The 19,175-nt window shown below is 38.6% G+C and overlaps 1 protein-coding gene across 1 annotated transcript in view; it reads left to right on the top strand.

Annotated features, from left to right (window-relative positions):
* The window catches only part of homer3b (homer scaffold protein 3b), a 64,167-nt gene that overhangs the window by 39,549 nt on the left and 5,443 nt on the right, over positions 1 to 19,175 (top strand). The window contains exons 6-8 of the mRNA XM_073476745.1: positions 5,906 to 6,062; positions 14,629 to 14,739; positions 16,151 to 16,231. Coding sequence (XP_073332846.1) covers positions 5,906 to 6,062; positions 14,629 to 14,739; positions 16,151 to 16,231 — 349 coding nt within the window. The remainder of the gene's footprint in view (positions 1 to 5,905; positions 6,063 to 14,628; positions 14,740 to 16,150; positions 16,232 to 19,175) is intronic.

Genomic DNA, 19,175 nt, shown 5'->3' with positions numbered 1-19,175 from the left:
TCTTAATAGCCTTAATTATTTTAAGACTAAGCCTAACCCATATAAGCCTTGATAAACCATTCCTGTATTTAACTTTCATTTTTACATTTCAATGTAGTTTCACACAGTGATGGTTATTATCTATTAACCCCCTAGCCAATCGGAAGTCTGTTGAAGTTCTGTTGTCATCAAAACATTTCTGGAGCTTCACAGCAAAACTGCGTTGCAGCATTCTCCTAAACATCTGAAGTAGACAGGGACTTGTTTTAACAATGTTACATCAGCATGAGGGTGAGGCGATAATGACTAAATTTCCATTTTTGGGTGAACTTATCCTTCAAAGTCAAATTTTGAGGTAGTTGTACTTGACTTGAGTATTTCCATTTTCTGATACTTTATACCTCCACTCCACCACAATTTGGAGGTAAGTATTGCACTTTTATTTCACTACATTTTATTAAATAACTTTAATTATTAGGTATGTTGCAGATTTCTGCATAAGAGCCAAAGCAGCGCATAAAAACACAGATTCTGATAATCAATAAAAATGCCAAATATCAGATTCAATAAACAGCCAAGCCAATTTACTTTTACTTGTACTTTTGATACTACTATAAGACTCAAGTACTATTCCTTACTGTTTTACTCAAATATAACTCTTGGGTATTTCATCCACACTGGTTTTAAGTTTTCCAGTTTGGGTTTGTAAGTATTTATCTAGTTTTAGTTTTTTATTCACCTCATTATCCTTTTAGATTGCATTACTAACCAATAACCTGCAATAATCAGAACATGGGTCAGACTAAGAGCACTTTTCAGATGTTACTTTATTCACTTTGTTGCACACGTGTCCATACTACAGTCCACTCCAATTCATTTTTATGTGTAAGACCGCTACACTGGAAAAAATGGCACTTCAAAAGAAAAGAAAACAATGAATACAAGATGCTTCTTGCTTCTTGTAAGTCAAACAATCTGCCAATGGAACAAAGAAAACTGTCCAAAAACACGTCCCTATATCTCACTGAAATGTTACATTCTCTGTGATCGTGTTGTGTGATAATGAGATATTTCGACCAGAAAGACTAAAAGGCCATCTGTAGATCACTGTCCATAACACAGTATGTTAAACGTTTGGTGTGACCTGCATTTCCTTCACAAGGATTATTCCTTACACCCCTCACTGCTGTTTTGTATATAGTTCTGCTTTTGGCTCAAAGTAAAATTCACTTAAAATGAGGAGTGTGGTCGAGAAAAACAATAAAATGTATTTGAAAAAACATTGCAGAGAGACAGCAACAAGAGAAAGAGAAAGACAGGGTCAGCATGAAGTGAACATTTACACTCAGAGCTTCTGATGTTTATGAACGAACATTTGGCCTCAACAGATACAGCAAAAGGATGATTACAACAGGCGGTTACAATAATACATGAACACAGAGACATGAAAATCAAACAACAGCGAGAGCAGCAGATGTGTGTGTGGGAGTGCTGTAGTGAACATTTATCTGTTAGAGTTTAGAAAGTTGACTACAAAGGTTGTAATCCTGTCTCTAACCGCCAGTTCGGCTACATGAGCAGATCTAAATGCCTCAGGGCGCTTTGTTAAACTCCGCACAGTGAATGAAACTTACTCATTATGCTAAATGCCTAAAATAAAGTAACAATGTAGAGAATTGTGACTCACTCTTTAAATGCCTTGGAGCTTAATGGTTTGTCTGTAAGAGGAGGACAGGAAACAGAGATTACAAGCCATTAAGCTCCAAGGCATTTAAAGAGTGAGTCACAATTCTCTACATTGTTATTTTAATAATATGAATGTTTATAAAATGTTAATCTGCACCACAACGCAGGATCGTTTCCTTCACGTGATCGTAGCAGGTCATGACAAAATAGCAAAAATTGTTGTTAATTGTCAATATCATATAAATGTCAGAAAAGACAGAAAGAAAGCAGGATCACACCATAGACAAGCCACATTTCCTTCCTCCTATGGCCCAGCTCTGCACCAAAACTTGCTGAAAGCTGTTCACAGGTTTTTGAGATAACAAACAAAACTGACAACATGCCTTCTTGGCACAGAGAATGAGTTTTACAGTGACTGTATGTGTTGTTTGTGGATTTATTCTACAAACAGTGCATACTGTTATCCATCCAGAGAGTCGAGCTGGTGCCCACATAACAACCGAGGTGTTTCTCTCTGAAATGAGGGCTGTTATTTGACACATTACAAAGGAGCTGACAGCAGAGGATGGAAAATATTTTGTAAATGCGAACAATTTGTGTAAGACAAGCTCAGACTCTTAATATTCTGGTGCTACATGATAACTTTTTGACACAGGGTGTGAATACACAGTTCTGCATTAAAATGTCTAAAAACTACTCAACCTTTGCAATATATTTTGTTGTGTTGTGTACTTGCATTATCCCGAATGTTTCCCAAAAAGTACAAACCCAGAGAAATCCACCAGTTTACTTAAAGTAACTGTGCGATTAGGTTTTTAATCCCAAAAGTTTAAAACTAATCTGTGAGCTTTCCTCCCTGAATAGTTCGGGATTAAAGCAGAAGCTGAAGTGACTCCAGGTGTTTATTCAGAGGGTCGGCCTCTGATCCAGTCTCTCTAGCTGACTCTAAGCAGCTGAGTAGAAGCTCTTGCTCCGCTAGCGGCAGAAGTTACACATTGTATGTTTAAAGTGGCCATAATCAAAATATTTGTACAGTTTTAAAACTTAATAGTGGTCACTTGCAGCCATGGACCTACAGATAATTATCGCCTCATCTTTAGAGAGCTTTTATAGGAAGCCTTGGCTTATTGTTTAGTTCCAACTTTAATGTTTTGTTTCACTTTCACCGCTCTCATCAGCATCGTTTTCAGCCACAGCAGGCAGCTTCTTTCAGAGAAAAAGCTCATTGTACAATACCTGCTCATCACCACACAGCAGGCGGACACAGCTGGAGACTAGCTGATGAAGTAGGAGCTGGTGGACACCAAAATAACGCTGATCACGATTGCACACCAGCCTACCTCAGTATAATATTTATATTATATTTTACTCTTTTTTTAATATATAATTTCCCATATTTCAACTTCTGCATTATTTCTGTATTTAAGATTAGGCTTAACTTGCTTTATTTGGTTAGGAGCGATCCTCTCCACGTATCTGCAGTTCTGCTGCATTCAAGTGCTCCTTGGATGGTTGTATTTCCTGAGTTGCGAAGTCATTCTTCTGACTTCTGTGTATCCTTTTCTATCATATCAGAATTTGGGAGCAACATGGACGCCAAAAAGATGCATTTTATCGCTGAGAGCGTTTAAACAACAAGCTAACAGCTGTTTCCAGTATTTGATTGACAAAGAGGAGCAAAGGAAACAATCCAATGACTTATACAATACATGAATTTGGCAGAAGTTTCTTACCATCAACCCAATGCTTACTTTCGTCCGCCGTGTTTCAGCATCATATCACGTCAACTTGGCAACTCGAACGCACGTTTTATGTGGCACTTCCACAAACCAGGAAATGTTTTTGACTTTTGATTCTTTTTCTCACTTCTTATTTTGTCGTGTGATTTTCTTTTGTACATATTGTTTGGGCATTGTTGAAGGGAGTGAATGAGTGCTCCCCTCAGAGAAAACAACCCCCTCAGTGTGCCTCTCCTCCATTTCTGTAAGAAAAGCTCACTGTCGCCTCCGAAGAAATATAACAGCATTGATAAACTAGAAGAGCAGGAGTGAGTCATTTTTAAGTATTTAACACAAAGAGAAAAGTGCAGGCTGCCTGAAAACCACACTACAGGTGCCCTTCACCATGGTAGCAGCTCATAATTATCGTCATCATGGTGCCCATTATTGATCACTCAACCTTCCAATTGAGACCAAGAAGCAGAAAACCACTCATCCTGTGCTCCTTTATGACCCATTATCCCCGCGAGATTGTTATGATTGTTTTATGCCTACACAGGCTTTTTTTTCCTGTTGCTATGGTGAGTAGTTTTGAGGGGGCCAAGCTGTTCATTTTGACATCCTTGTGAACCCTCCATCTTCTCATGTGAAAGCTCTCGGGTTTAATAAATATCCCCACTGAATCCTGACCTTCTACAGGCACACAGGACCTGATCCATCTTTCCCACGTGTAATAAAGGAGAACACATCACCTGTGCTGGTTTATGTTTTTGATAGTTCCCTATGGTCTCTGTAGTTCTCTTTAAGGTAAAAAAATATTTAAATATCTATATATGTCGATACTGTATTTTTTGAACTGTTTGAATACTCACTTCTACAGTATCGATTGTTTCTGACAGCGTGTCGACATACAAACAGCTGCAGTGACCACACAGGCCCGCATCCTCCCAATCTTATGACCATAGTCAGAAGTCATTTATCTTAAATGTTGTTGTGCTTACATATAGTACACAAGCCTTGTTATATTTATCTTTTAATTAAAAATTTTGAAAATGTTTGCCTCAATGTTTTCATTTTTTTCCCCTCGTATATCGATATTTTTAAGGTACTGTATTGAAGTTTGAAATCCCAGTATCGCGACAACGCTAGTGCATACTGCTCTGTCTGTTGTAGGTTTTAAGTCAAAAAATGTTTTAAATACACACAAAAACACCTCCAAAAGTCAGAAATGACAAAAGAGACAAAAGAACAAAAGATTGAATATTTAAATAATAATAGAAAGAAATGGTAAAATCCAACTAGGGCTGTCACAGTATTAGATCATCGTGGCCAAAACAATTTATAATAACAATATTATCACAATAAGTAGCCACACTATGGGTAGAGTGTCTCACTCTCGTCTATCATTTCCTCTGACAGTAGCCACACAGTGTGGATGTAGCTGTCTAGTTACTGTGTTTCCTTCTTCTTCTTCTCTCAGTTTAGTGGCAGATGGCAACCAGGATTAAGGTGCATTACTGTCGCCTACTATGGCAATGCCAAAATGGAAAGAAATAATAATGATTTAAGAAGTGTTTGATTATTTACACGATATTATCATCAAAATATCAATATTTCATTTTTAAAATATCGCAATTATCTGTATATCGTGACACTCCAGTCGCCATAATCAATGCTGGCAATGTACCTTTACATTTCTTGAGGTTCAATTTTCAGTTTTATCTTGCGACAATGCTGTGCTTATGCTCTGGTTAGGTTTATGCACAAAAACACTTGGTTAGGGTGAGGAAACGATCTTGTTTGGCTTGTCTTAGGTTGACACAAACGAGGCTGGAAATGTCCCAACTTCAACATTCTGGAACTGCTGTCACCGGTTTGGCAGCCTTCTCGCCTGTAGCTCCACCCCCATCGCCTCCACCCCATATGACAGAAAACGTAAATGTAACATGTAATGTGAATGTGTTATAACACATTTTGTAAAACTGTTCACATGGTACGTAGCCTTCACAAATGCTAATGTATCTGTGGTTTGCAGAAACATTAACTGCCAACATTTTATCCTGGCGACTGGGCTGGATATAAGGGTAATTGACAAGGGAGTCATCTAGCTCTATCTCAGACTGCTCTGAAAACATAAAAAACATAAAATACATGAGTTTGTGGCTCCTTAAAATCAAATAAATGTCCTTCAAATTTCTCCAAACAGATGGTGCAGCATTACCTCATTATCTTCTGCAGTTTCCTCAACTGCAATGCTTCTTTCTGACAGTAACAGCCCACCAGCATTAGGTCTGTATAGCTGCACCAATCAATATTAATTATCACCTGACTCTTCAGCTCCTCTTAGCAATAAGGAGTGCTTTACCATTTTTCAGCTCACTGTTTGGTTTCACCGCTCCCATCAGTTCATCAGTGTCATTTCTGACCTCAGCAGGCAGCAATAAAGCTCTGATAAACCGACTTTACATCACGTGGTCCCAACCAACCAAAAGTAATCATGTCGTATTGTGACTTCTCCTCAGGTCGATGTGTGAGATAAACCTGGAGGCTGAACTCTTCACCCTGCAGGACAGTAACGCCAAGCTGGTGGCGGCACTGCAGGAAGCCAACAGCAGCGTGGAGCAGTGGAAGAACCAGCTGGCTGAATACCAGGAGGAGACCGATCGCCTCAGAGACCAGGTGACGTATACAGCCTCCGATCAAAGTAAAAGAGAAAGATAGAACAGAGATATACTCTGCCTCTGATTGGCTACATCCTGCCTATTAAGTAATGCGCATGTGCAACTCTCACCAAAGATTGAACAGAGGCGAGATGTCTCACTCTGTATCTAAAACGGAGCGTTCAAGACACAGTGTGTAAAGGGATGCTGCAGCAATGGACCATATGAGAAAAATAATGTGTTTTTTGAAAATTAAAGTATGTAAACCTGTTCTACTAGGACCCCCAAATAAAATTATGAACCTCAAAATTAGCATAATATGACCTCTTTAACTCGCCTGGTTACTGTTTAGAGGCCAACAGCAAATAAACTAATGCACCCATTTGGAAAAATCAGTCATTAACCTGTAAGCAGGTTGGATTTTAGTCTTCTTGTCCATGCATGTCTCATCCACTACAAAAGACCTGGCACCAAAATATAAAACCAAGAATGTTGAGATGATGCCATTTATGTCCCTTCCTTCTTTTACAGGTTCCTTGGTCTGAAAAAATAGTGCAGAGTATAAGCTACACAAGCCAACTCCTATTGCAGGGCTATTGTATCATATGCCTCAGACACACTAACACCAGAACTTAGCTATTTAAATAAATGTCATGTAAATAAATATTTAAAGATGTAAGCTTGCACAGAGCAAGATAGTCCAGCTCAATAAATGTGGTTAGACTTGAGCGTTTTCATATCGTTGCTGTGTTATGCGCGATCCGCTTCCTGTCAGTCACTTCACACCCAGAGGAGGAAATTTGTCCTCCAGCAAAACAAGTCAAAACATAAAACTATTTTGTCACATCCCTGTTTTATTTAGGGCATCTATGTCAGCTGCACAGCAGTTCATTTCAGTGTGGGTCAGGTAAAAATAATACATAAAAAACTCAGAACAATTTGATCAGGATGATAAACTAGATATGTAGTATTAAATACAATTTGCATTATCACTTAATTTGTAGGAGGGATGATCAGGATTATAATTTAAAGCAAACACAAATCTGTCTCCACATGGTTTAAAATGGCAAATCAGGTGAGATTGTATGATGAGAGTATGATGTTCTTCTATGAATCATTTTCCTATTGTTCCCTCGCTATGTGACCACTTGGACAGCGACTACATATTATGCAGATTTTTTTGTTCATACATCCATATGCCTATCCATATCCCTATGCGGACTTGGTCTCTTCCAAACTGCAGATGCATTTTTCATCCAGCTTCCCTCCTTGGAATATTTCTGTTGACAGGCTCCCGTGATAATCGCAGGGCCCGAACGCAGACATTTCATCTTTAATTTAGAGAGAGTCAAATTATGCCCTTGGTCAAGCTTAACAAGGCTTCTTCAATGCGACAGAATGAAGTGCTGCCGCAACGCGCCCGCAATGGAGCTATTACCACCAGTGACAGAAAACTGGCCCTTTATTTTTAGCCGGCGTTGTGGTTTCATCTATCTCCAGGTCCAGGTGAAGGTTGCCCCCCCAAACACACACTCACTCACACACACACACACTGCAGCAAAGTCAACCAGGTGGCAGGAAGTGGAGCAGGCCTCTAGGGTTTGGCAAAGGGGTGTTTTTTTTTTTTCTTTTTGGGACAGGACACCCTATACTGCCCACCCCCTCCCCCTCTCTGCCCCAGTTAGAGGAAGAAGATAAATCATCGTAGGAGCAGAAGGAGAGAGGTTGGCTGCCTTTTTCTCCCTAGTCACACTCCCCGCTCCCGCCATGTTTGTGGTTATCCACAGCAGAGAGGCTGGAGGTTTATTTTCTGGGTTTGTGGGTTGACTCCTGCTGACCCCTGCTCAGTTTAAACAAGAATTAGCAACACAATGAGTGGGATACTGTATTGGACTGTAATAGGCCAGACATTGCGATATAATTCATGATCAGTGGAAAGGATCATTTTTACATCATATTTTTCCTTTCCACTGAATAAACAATTAAAGTCATCATCAAAACTACATGATTATCGTGGCCTAAACAATTAATGGTAACAATGTTATCGCAACATTTACAGAAAATTTTAAATAAAAATGTTCTGTCAAATTTACTTTAGCTTCGTTTATTGGTTGTTTTGTCTCTTTCTTTGGGAAATGAATTACAGTCAAATATGAGTGTAGGGAGGTGGAGAGAGTCGTAGCCGTAACTGTACAAAAGTGTACAAAAACAGCAATTCTGTTAATGGATTCTTCTGTTTAATAATGCGGGATTACCAGCGTTAAGTGCATTACTGGTACCTACCATGAGAATGGAGCAAAACAGAAACATTTTGCACAATATTATCATATGTGTATTAATGTGAATGTACATAAATGTACCATTTATAAATGATGGTTATTGAAAGTGGTACCATTAGATTTAATGTGATACTTTAGATGAAAGTGTAAAAGGTTTATTCATCTTGTGACTGAATGGATGCACAACAGAGACAATACGTTTTTTTATGCCATTAATCAAACGTCATCATTGGACTCTACCATAATCTAAGATGAACATACAGACATCAAGACATCAGACAGAAAGACATTCCTAATTTAACTCTGCAGAGCTTAGTGAATAATGTAATAATATTTGACAAGCCTCACTTTTCCACCATCTGTTTTTTTGGTGCTGCATCTGTGTTGACATCTTATTCAGCTCGCTGCTCCTACAGATATATACACCGTATATCACTGTTGGTTTTTCAATCTCCTGCCAATCTATTGAGAGTAAAATGTTCCTGGTAACAATACTTGAGAAATAAATCAGAGTTTTCCCAGGGTCCTCTCCTGTGTGCAGTTCAGAGACATGTAGCTGCTGCCTCCGGGGACAGTAGCTGTCACACACCGAGTGGATACGAAGGGGTTGAGTCCCCTGAGATCATGTGGACCCCACCTCCTCTTCAACCCGCGGCAATTTGCTGGAGCTCGCCTTGGATGGTGTGCGACATAGCATAGTGTGGAATCTACAAAGAGCCACTGTGATTACCTGTGAAAATGCAGTGGAGATGCAGAAGGGAGGGAAAGGGAAATATTGACATGGGAGCAGGAAACCCTCTCTTCCCATCAAACACACGTTTACATTTCACACACTCAGTGTAAAAAAGCAATAAGCAGTAACCTGCATTGTGACAGATTAAAATAACGAAAACAAAGGAGATCAAGAGTTAAAGCATCATTGTTTGAATTCCTCTGTTTTCCTGTAAAAGTAAACCTTTTCTTCTTATGATCTCAGATGTCCTTGTCCTTGGGCTGACAAGGACACAGCAGCAAATCTACACATTAAAGGCTACAGCAAACTATCATCATTATTAATGAATCTGCCAGTTATTTTCTTAAGTCAGCTGAATGGTTTGGTCTGTAAAATTGCAGAAAATAGTGGAAAATGTCCATCACAATTTTCCAAAGCCCCAGGAGACATCTTTTAAATTTCTTGTTTTGTCTGACTAACAGTCCAAAACCAAAAAGTCAGTTTACATTCACAGACGACTGAGAAAGCCAGCAAATATTTGTATTTGAGAAGCCATAAATAATGAATCTTTGCGTTTTAATCACAATACTACCGGCACTCCTCACAGGCAGTTGAGAAATTTAAAATTAGACTCATAAGTATAAGTTACTGTGTGTAAAAGATGAACAGCTATTGTAAATGGCAAACAAATGTTTCACCTGTCAGCTCTGATCATGTCAGAAGTCAGGTTTCATCTGTAGTAGCTGACAGTGGGTCCATGTTGACATGCAAAAGCAAATCTAATCCAATTCATGCAACGCTCACAATACTTAGTGTCATGTTAACCTTTTTTTAAACAAATTATCTTTATGGGAAGACTGTCATGTTAAGTCTTAGTCCTCTCTTAACAATATGTTCATGTTTTAGGGGATATAAAAACAGATTGGTGTGTTTTGCATGATGTGCAGTGGTCAGTAGAGCCAAAGTCAGATTTAGAAAACATGACGATGCAATGTTTGGGATGCTGAATAAAATACAGTGATGCAATGTAACTCAGAACATTTACCCAAGCACAGTACTTAAGTACAATTCTGAGGTACTTACATGAGTACTTTTCTAATATTGTACTTTTACACTACTATATTTATTTGATAACTTTAGTTACTAGTTACTTTGCAGAGCCAAAGCAGCCCATTTTAAATGAAGTCATTTTTATCAGCAACTGGATTAAAAAACACAGATTCTGATAATCAGAAAATGCTGAGTGGCAAATCTGAAAGGCCGAGCCAGGGCAACAATCGTTCGACCTTTAGTATACAGTACACAGACGTACATTTTTCTTTTACTTGTACTTTTGATACTTAAATACATTTACTGCCAGAAAAATACTTTTGATATTAAAGCAGATTCACTGTCAGATACTTTAAGACTTTTACTCCAGTACTATTCGTATGGGTGACTTTCACTTTAACCAAAGTAATATTTTTACACGATATCTTTACCTTTACTCGAGTTTGACTTTTGGGTACTTTTTACAACACCGGTTAAATGTAAATAAAACCAGAATGCAATCTTGTGCAAACAAACTGTTTACCAATAAAGGTTTTATGAAGTTTTCCTCAGCCCATGTAGTAAACTCTCACTGGGCCTTGCTTACAACAAAAGGGGCTGTTGCCCCTGTCCCAACTTGTTTTAAACATGTTGCTGCATCAAATTCAACTGGAATGGCACTCAGTAGAGTGCATACCTCCACCAAGGCCCAACAGTCCCTTTATGTACTCACTCATAGATACCAGCCACCTAAATACGCCTGATTTTTTTCATCAAGATTCATGCATTATTCCCTGAGCAATTAACGAAAATGATGAAAAAACCCAATCTTGCAAGGTTAAAGTAAGTGAGAAACAATTCCTGGATCCACCCCTTTATCCGGATCCACACCAAAAGTTAATGTGCTCCATTCTGGGCTGAGACCCATCCTCCATTTAAGTTTAGTGGAAATCCATTCACTAGTTTTTGTGTAATCCTGCAGACAAACCAACCAACAGACACATGTGAAAGTATAACCTCTGTGGCAAGTTGATAGAATATGTAAATGTGGTTGTATAATAGGACCCCTCTCAGTTTTTAAATAAATCAGTGTGATGCTTGTTAACAAATCCTGTTACTTCAAACTGTGTAAACACCCGGGACACAATTAGGTTATTGTCTTAATCTTATTACCTCCAGAGCATGCAAAAATGATAGCGTATTAGTTTTCTTTTGTTGTAAGCAAGGCCCAGTGAGAATCGAACCCATAAGCATTGCAGTTTTAGTACCTTGCTCTGACTATTGAGCTACAACATCCAGAAAGATAAACCAGCAGATAACCAGTGAACCACAAACTTTAAATCACATCGTGTTCGGACTTCAAAGGCTGAACAGTTTGCCCTTGTTTAGTCAAACTGTCTCTCACCATCTTTGGCTGTTAATATGTTGAATGCAGAGAAGTGGGACAGATTGGGAAAAATATTTTTCATGATTTTCCACGAGGTCACAGCCCTCCAGCAATATAAAAATAAATAGATAAATAAAATCTTCAAGGCGAGAGAGTTCAGTGCTGTGACCACTGGCAGAAAAGCTTTTTTTCTACAGAAGTGTGTGTGTGTGGTGGGGGTTCAAGAGAGATGAAAGAGGGCATGAATCAACAAAATATCCTAGGCTCGTTTGTAGATTGTGCAGCAGAGTGATGCACGATGGAAGCTGCTAAAAAGATACTGAGTTCTGACTAAATGGACTTTTATCAGCCGTGGAAATCACTGTTTGTGTGTGTGTGTGTGGGGGCGTGTGTGGGCGGATTGTGTAAGCGGTGACCCCTACAGTGAGTTTTCCACATTTCCATCAATAGTAATCATGTGTGTGACTGTATTATTGTATTTGTACATTGTGGCCTTTGTGCAAAAACCTTTTAGTGTTAATTCTGCTGATTTCTATGTTTTCACTGGAGGTGAAGGGTCACATGTTGTTCTGTGAATTTAGAAAATTACACATTAGGTTTACACAACCTTTTCAAAGCCCATTCATTGTATAACAGCTAAAATGAGGTCCCACTGCTTCAGTCTCCTCTTCACAATGGATTTCTGTTTACCCTTTGCATATATTCCCATGACACCTGGACTGATCAGCTTCAAACAAAGGACTAAAAGGATTACATTATGAAACTAAATCACACAGAGATTTTCCAACTCCTGATTGATTGCAGGCTCAGGATCAATTTTAAATCAATTTAACATGAGAGGGCCGCTGTGCTTCAGTGTAACAGCAAGATGGGGAGTTGTTTAGCATTGTGGAAAGTCGTGGTTTCTAAATGTCCAGTCTGCTTCTGACTTTCATCAATCACGCTCCAAGTGAGAATTATGGTGTTTACAAAGGAGACTTATTTCTTGACAATTCTATTTGTTTTTTGTCTAGTGCAAAACATGCACAGAATATCTGGTAGGGGTTTACAGATCCAGTCTTAAGCCTCCTGATCTGCACCCAGACTCATCGGGGCCAGCCCGATAATATCAAACATGTTTGATATTTACGATTTAAAATCTGGGTGATTACATCTGTATTTTCTGAGCTGATGCTAATGTTAGCTTGCATACTATTGTTGAACGAAACTTAAAATCTTAGCCCCAGTTCTCCCTGAAGAGTAGAAAACCCATGTATACTCCGTCTCCCCACTTATCCAGACTCATTTAACCTTCTGCTTTTGTTTTTTTACTACAGCAAGTTGTTGCACCACGCTAGTGTTTACATCTGCTTCCCCATGAGCTCACGTGAGAGTGATCACATGTGGTGGTGTATACAGTGGTGTCTGGATGACGTATTTTTGTAGGCAAAGCATGAAGTTGGCATCACCCTGGTTTCCTCTACAAAAAGCTTATAGGATTTTTGAATTGGATTTTGGATTATTGCAAAAAAGAAGTTTATGATACATACATGTTTTGTTCAGCAAGATAATCTTCACAGATGAAGACCACTTTTGTGATTTTCTAAGTGGGCATTTAACCAAAAACCAACACTTTGAGTGAACCGGAAGTGCAAAAATGCTGACTGATTTCCGGGTTTTAGGACTCATTACTTCACAACTCTATGGCTCCTTCTGGTATAATAATCTTATCTGTAGTGTGTGATGTGCCATTATTTTAAAATCTTGTGGTTTGTTTATGTTTTTGATTAGAGAGAAGAAATCTGTGGAGTTTCTCCTTGCGTGTGACACAGCCATATTTCAAAATCAAATTTTAAAAGTCCTGTAGCGTGAGCCCAGCTTCAGTCTGCAGAGCCACGGAGCCACACCTCACTGCTGCACAGAGTGGCATTCACTGTTTATTCAAAATGTATTAATATTGAACGTATCGCGTGTTAAAATTGCACTATATTTGACGCTGCAATTCCCTGGTTCCTCAGCAACACACCAGCCAAGTGTGAAGTAAATCATATGAACAGTTCTCGAGATATGCAAATAAAAATAAGAGATTCATTGCTTTGTCATTAGAGATCTATCATGTTAGTATTTTTTGTGGTATTGTGTTTAGCATGACTTGTGTACTCTTCTGTCTGCTTGTTCAAGTGCACCATCTCCATAGATCACCTATAGTATAATAATATGAACTTATGCAGCACTTTTCTTTACAAGGTTACAAAGTGCTTTACAGAAAACTGCTGATAAAAACAAAAGCAAATGAAAACAACACAGGGATCATAAAACACCAGGGGATAAAATGAAGGGAAAAAGTAAAATTGCAAGAGTGGGATGATTAAAACCCAGCAACATATTAAATATTCACAAACACTTTCCTATCAAAGAAAGTTTTAATAAGGGATTTAATATGCTAATGATGCAGCCTGTCTTGGCTCAGAAGGCAGAGTGCTCCACAGTCTGGGGGCTCGAGCAGCGAAGGCCCGGTCACCTCTGGTCACAAGCCGGGATCAGACTCTCAAAACTCCCCTGTTTCAACTTCCTAACCCCCAAAAAAACCCTTAATATCCAATTGCTATTTCTATATATTTTATCATAGAAGGGACACTCCTTTTAACCAGGCAGTCAGTGCACCATCAGTCCAGGCTGGAATATTTCAGCAGCTCCTGGATCAATTGCCATGAAATTTTATTCATGGTTGACATTTGTGATTTTGAGTCCAATCTTTCAATAATTATATGATGCACTGCCATAAAAATTGGTACGGATATCCATGAACCCCCTTAGAAGTAACTGTTATAACTCCCTTTTTCTAGCGCTCGGTTTTGACTATTTGAACTTCCATTTAAATGTCAGGGAAATTAGTCGTTAGGAACATTTCTAATTTCCATCAGCTTCATCTGTACTCTTTGTAAATAAAATGTTAGCATGCTAAACTAACTAAAATTGTAAACATTATACCTGCTAAACAAGCATGTTCATTGTAAACTTGACATGCATACACCAGCAGGTCAAAGCACTGCTGTTCCTTAGAAAAGCGTCACAGAGCTGCTAGCATGGCTCTATATTCTTAGTCTTGTTATCTTGTAAAATGTCTTTAGTACACTGAAAATATACCTTAGTTTTATTGTTAAGTATGTATTAATGTGTGTCTCTGTGTTTGTTCCAGGTGGCAGAGCTTGAAGCCCAGCTGGGGCATCCTGCTGCTGGTCAGACTGGTAGAGAGGAGCTGAGTCAGTCACTGGAGGAGCTGGAAGCCCAGCTGAGAGCCAAAGACCAGGCAAGACCCCAGTTCACTCAAAGCTAATACGCTCTCTAGCTGCATGGTTAACTGAGCCTACTACCTAACGGCAGCTACAGTTAGCAGCAGTTAGCACTTACGCTCCCGATATGCTGCCCCCTATTTGCTTGGAGTGTGAATATGTCAGGTGGCCAATTCTTACATATTGCACCTTTAAGACATAGCCTAATGATCGTTAGTGAAAATAAACCGATGAAATTACTTCCATTGTCTTTGCTCGCGTACTGTCATCCTCACCAAAACTCAAAAAGTACCCGAGCCTAGAACGTAAACACGACACACATGTTTGCATTTGTTATGTTTCACAATCCAGTTGATTCAGCCGTAAGGAGCACACAGCGGGGTCTTACAAAACTGTTACAGGCGATCACATTTTTATCCCGGCCATACTGCACACAGTCCAAATCTGCCTCAGTTTGGAAAGACACTGTGTCTATAACACACCAGCAAACAAACAGTAATATATTACCAGTAATCAACTGGATGTTTGTTTTGAATTTGTGAAAATATAGAGCCTCAGTCTCCATCTAATAAAAAAGAATAAACCTAGAAACATTTTGTGATTAAGGAAAAGTTCAGGTGCCAGGTTCAGTGTTTGTTTTCTGAATCATCTTTAAGTCTTTTAATGAATTCTCTCTGGTTCACTAATCTTGTTTTTGTCCTTACCAAAAGATAATTACCAAACAAAATGTTCAGAAACCCAGTGGATATAAAAGAAGAGAATGTGCCTTTTGACTTTAATTTATAGCCCTTTAGTTTCTAGTTCTACAAAGTCATTAATTTATCCTCAAGGCGCTGTCATTTTTCCTGATGATTCATCGGTGTGATCAGACAAACAGAGCTTTGATAATATAGCACAGTCTCACAAAACACAGAAATGAATGCTGCAGATGTCCAGAGAGCTGCCACCTACATGTTAAAAGAAATCAGGATTTTCTGACTCACCTTCTGAACAGTTTCCAAGCCTACTTTAATATGATTTTTATGATGCCAAAGTTTGACCTTGTGAATATTTTGTGCCTGTGTGAGCCAAGTCAGTGTCCATCAAGTGCATGCTGGGCAGGCTCAGCCAAAAACCTATTTTCCGTGGATAAGTAAAACAGATATTAAAGTGAAATATTTCTTGAAAGCAGCTCGCTGCTGTCCTCCAGCCTCATTAACATAACCACGTCCGTCACGCCATCTAAACAAGTTCCCCTTTTAGTACTCCCCCCGCCGCGAAAAACATCAAGGTGTCCCAAATTTTATCACCAACCTGGTTTATGATTAATGATTCAGCTTCTTCTTTTAGCAAATGGTGAGACGAATGTTCTGATAAATGGCGATGGGGGATGTGTGGGAATACGTGTGAACGCGCTGTTGTGACAGTTTGAAACGACTGTGTTTTCAGGAAATTCACAACCTGCAGAGCAAGAAAACAGATGTGGGCGAGCTAGAGAAGGAGAGAGAGGAGGCCATGCAGAGACTGCAGGTAAGATGGCGGAGTATATTTATCTGCTCTTTTGTGAAACTTGTACTGGAGTGCTCGGACTGACTCGCCGTGTTGCAGTCACTTTGTGTAACCCTCCTGTCTTGGTTAATAGCTTTCTCCAATCCTTCTGGGGTGTGAGCAAGAAGCAGGCTACAATTTCTCTTTTAACACTCGTCTTTAATCTTCTTTAACAGCGACACTTAGGACTGTTCACCCAACTTCACTCTCTCAGGGGTCACAGCACTACTCTCACGTAATAAGCTAAAACAAAGGCAGGTAGGAAATAATATGAACTCTTAGGCATGGGGGACATGAAAAAACAACTCAAATGTTACACATGGGAATATATGAATAAAATAATAGTTTAAGTCAGCAGGCAATTCGTTAATTTTTTAGCTCCATGCCCCCCTGCAAGAGACTATTATAGATCCAAACTGACAGAGCCAAAACAAAAGACTACCTTCTTGTCTCTCGTCTGTGTGTGTCTGACTCGAAACGCAACGGCTACCAAAATACACAAATTTGACTCCCTCGTCCTCTGAAACCGTAAACTTCAAACCTCAAGCATCTTTTTCTGAGTTATAATTTCTACAAAAATATACATATCAGACAACATGAATGCCAATACCATTGTATCTGTGATCAGCCAATATCGACTGATAATGTCGGCCAAAGGATATATCGGTACATACTGTGAATTGAATACACCAAGTTTTTGAGTTTGATGATACCTAACAAATACAAAGTATTGGGGAAAATTCGACGTAGCTTGTAGCTTTGGTTTTGATCAGCATTTGTTATCCTAAGCTGTTCATCTACATACTATCTATGACTTATAACTCTGTATTCAGAAAGTGAATAGGCTCCAAAGAATTAAGTCTGTCTTCATTGAAACAGTCCTCAGGAGCCAACATTTTCCTTTCTGTAGCTATGAGATATTTCAGTAATATCTATATTCACAAAATGCAAACTAAGATTACATTGCTGTTAAATGTAGCATCTGTATTAAGTGAAAAACAGTTAAAATCCTTTGTGTTTGATGTACCTGTTTTTGTCTGTCTTTATTTATATGATCCTTGAGGAGATAGCTGTTGTGTGTGAAGCTCTTAAGAAATTCTTACACACTCAGACCATTTTCAAGGCTACAGCTCTTATAAAACGCGATGAATGAGACGGGTCGGTCCTCATGGAGCTAATGCAATCCTGAGCAACACTCAGAGATACAGGGAGTGTTTCTTTCTTGTTAGCATACAGTAATTAAACAAAATTTGTGATGCATAGAATTGGTTCTCCTCACCTGCATTTTCATTGTTACTTGAGCTTGTATAATGTCGCAGAAAAGCAGGAACACTACTTCCTCGACGGGGAGGGAGATCATAGCGTTTCATCTTCAGTATGAATTGAGACATTCATCTCATCGAATTTTTTTTTGCCATTCATGCTCATGATTCAGTAGCTAAGAGGTCATCATTTCCACTCCTCAAAGGATTTTCTTTTCAAGTCTTATAGTATAAGCTTTTTTCTTACTGATTCCTACTCTGCAGTTATTACTCATGCATCTGCTTTTGTTGTCTTTACCATATTACATTTATTTAAATTAACATTTTCCCATCATTTTATGTAGGGCATTAATTACATTGTCTTAAGATTTTGGATATGATTATATGATATGTCATATGATTATATGGCATAAGTGTTGTCTTTTCCTGGTTCAAAGGCTGCATTACAGTAAAGCAATGTCATTTTCTGAACTTACCAGACTGTTCGGCTTCTTCTAATACTTGCCTTTACCCACTTCGTCGTTATATCCACATTACTGATGATTATTTATCAAAAATCTCATTGCGTTCATGTTTTGTCAAAGTACCAACAGTCATCCCCACAATTTAGCTGCAATATTGATACTGAGGTGTTTGGTTGTAAATTGCGTGATATCTGATTTTGTCAAAATAAGTCCTAGTATTTATGAAGTGCTTTTGAGGAAACTAAAATAATTAAACTTCATTGATCCTGAAGGAAATTCTTGTGCCAGAGAATGCTCAAAAATACAGTAACATCAGAATAAAACACAAAACACAAGAGACTAATGATAAAAAGTATAAAAGGAGTCAGTGCCTAATAGAATAACAATACATCTAAAATAAGATACATTTAGGAAAAATGGTAAACTACAATTAAAAACAAAACTAAATATAAAAGTATATACAATGATATTGAGAAGTAATAAAAGGTAATATCCCACATGATACTGAGAGTATTATTGCACATTACATTTCCAGCACAATATATAAAATATCAAGGCATATATTGTGCATCGGAATATAGCCAAAAAATATCACAGTATTACTTAAAGGCCAAATTGCCCTGCCCTAGTTCATTCGCCTCAATTATGCAGGACTTGTGGGAGAACTCTGAAGTGGCAGTGATTTTCAAATCCCAGCAAACAGAGAAAAATGACACAAAAGACACCCACACACACAAATCTGTGCAAAACTCTACCTAATTAGCAAGCTTTCAGTCAGAGACCTTCTTCAAGGCCTGGATAGGCAGCAAGTGAACCCAGTAGTACAAGTGGTAAAACTCTCAGCAGATAAACCCAAAAGTATCTGCAGGAGAAGATACTTAAATTTCAATAAAAATATGCTCTAATGTTGTGGTCTCGGTTGGATTGTAATGTGTAGACTAGAATCTTCCTCATTGTGAGAAACACAATAGTCTTAGTTCTGCAGAGTGCTGACTGGCTTTCAAGCTGTTTTTCTGTTATTCTCCAAAACCAACAGAGCCACACAGTCGACTAATGGAAAATCAAAGCACTGCTACTGTACCTAAAAGAGACAGCACAGTTCAGACCAGCAGCAGAGACTCAGTAACTGAGGACTTCAAGGAGAAAACTAATTGTGTTTCCAATGCTAATGACGGAAAATTATACTGGATGCATATTGCT

The sequence above is a fragment of the Pagrus major genome, chromosome 11 (genome assembly GCF_040436345.1).
Source record: "Pagrus major chromosome 11, Pma_NU_1.0".
NCBI lineage: Eukaryota > Metazoa > Chordata > Actinopteri > Spariformes > Sparidae > Pagrus > Pagrus major.
This window is presented reverse-complemented; position numbering and strand designations above follow the sequence as displayed.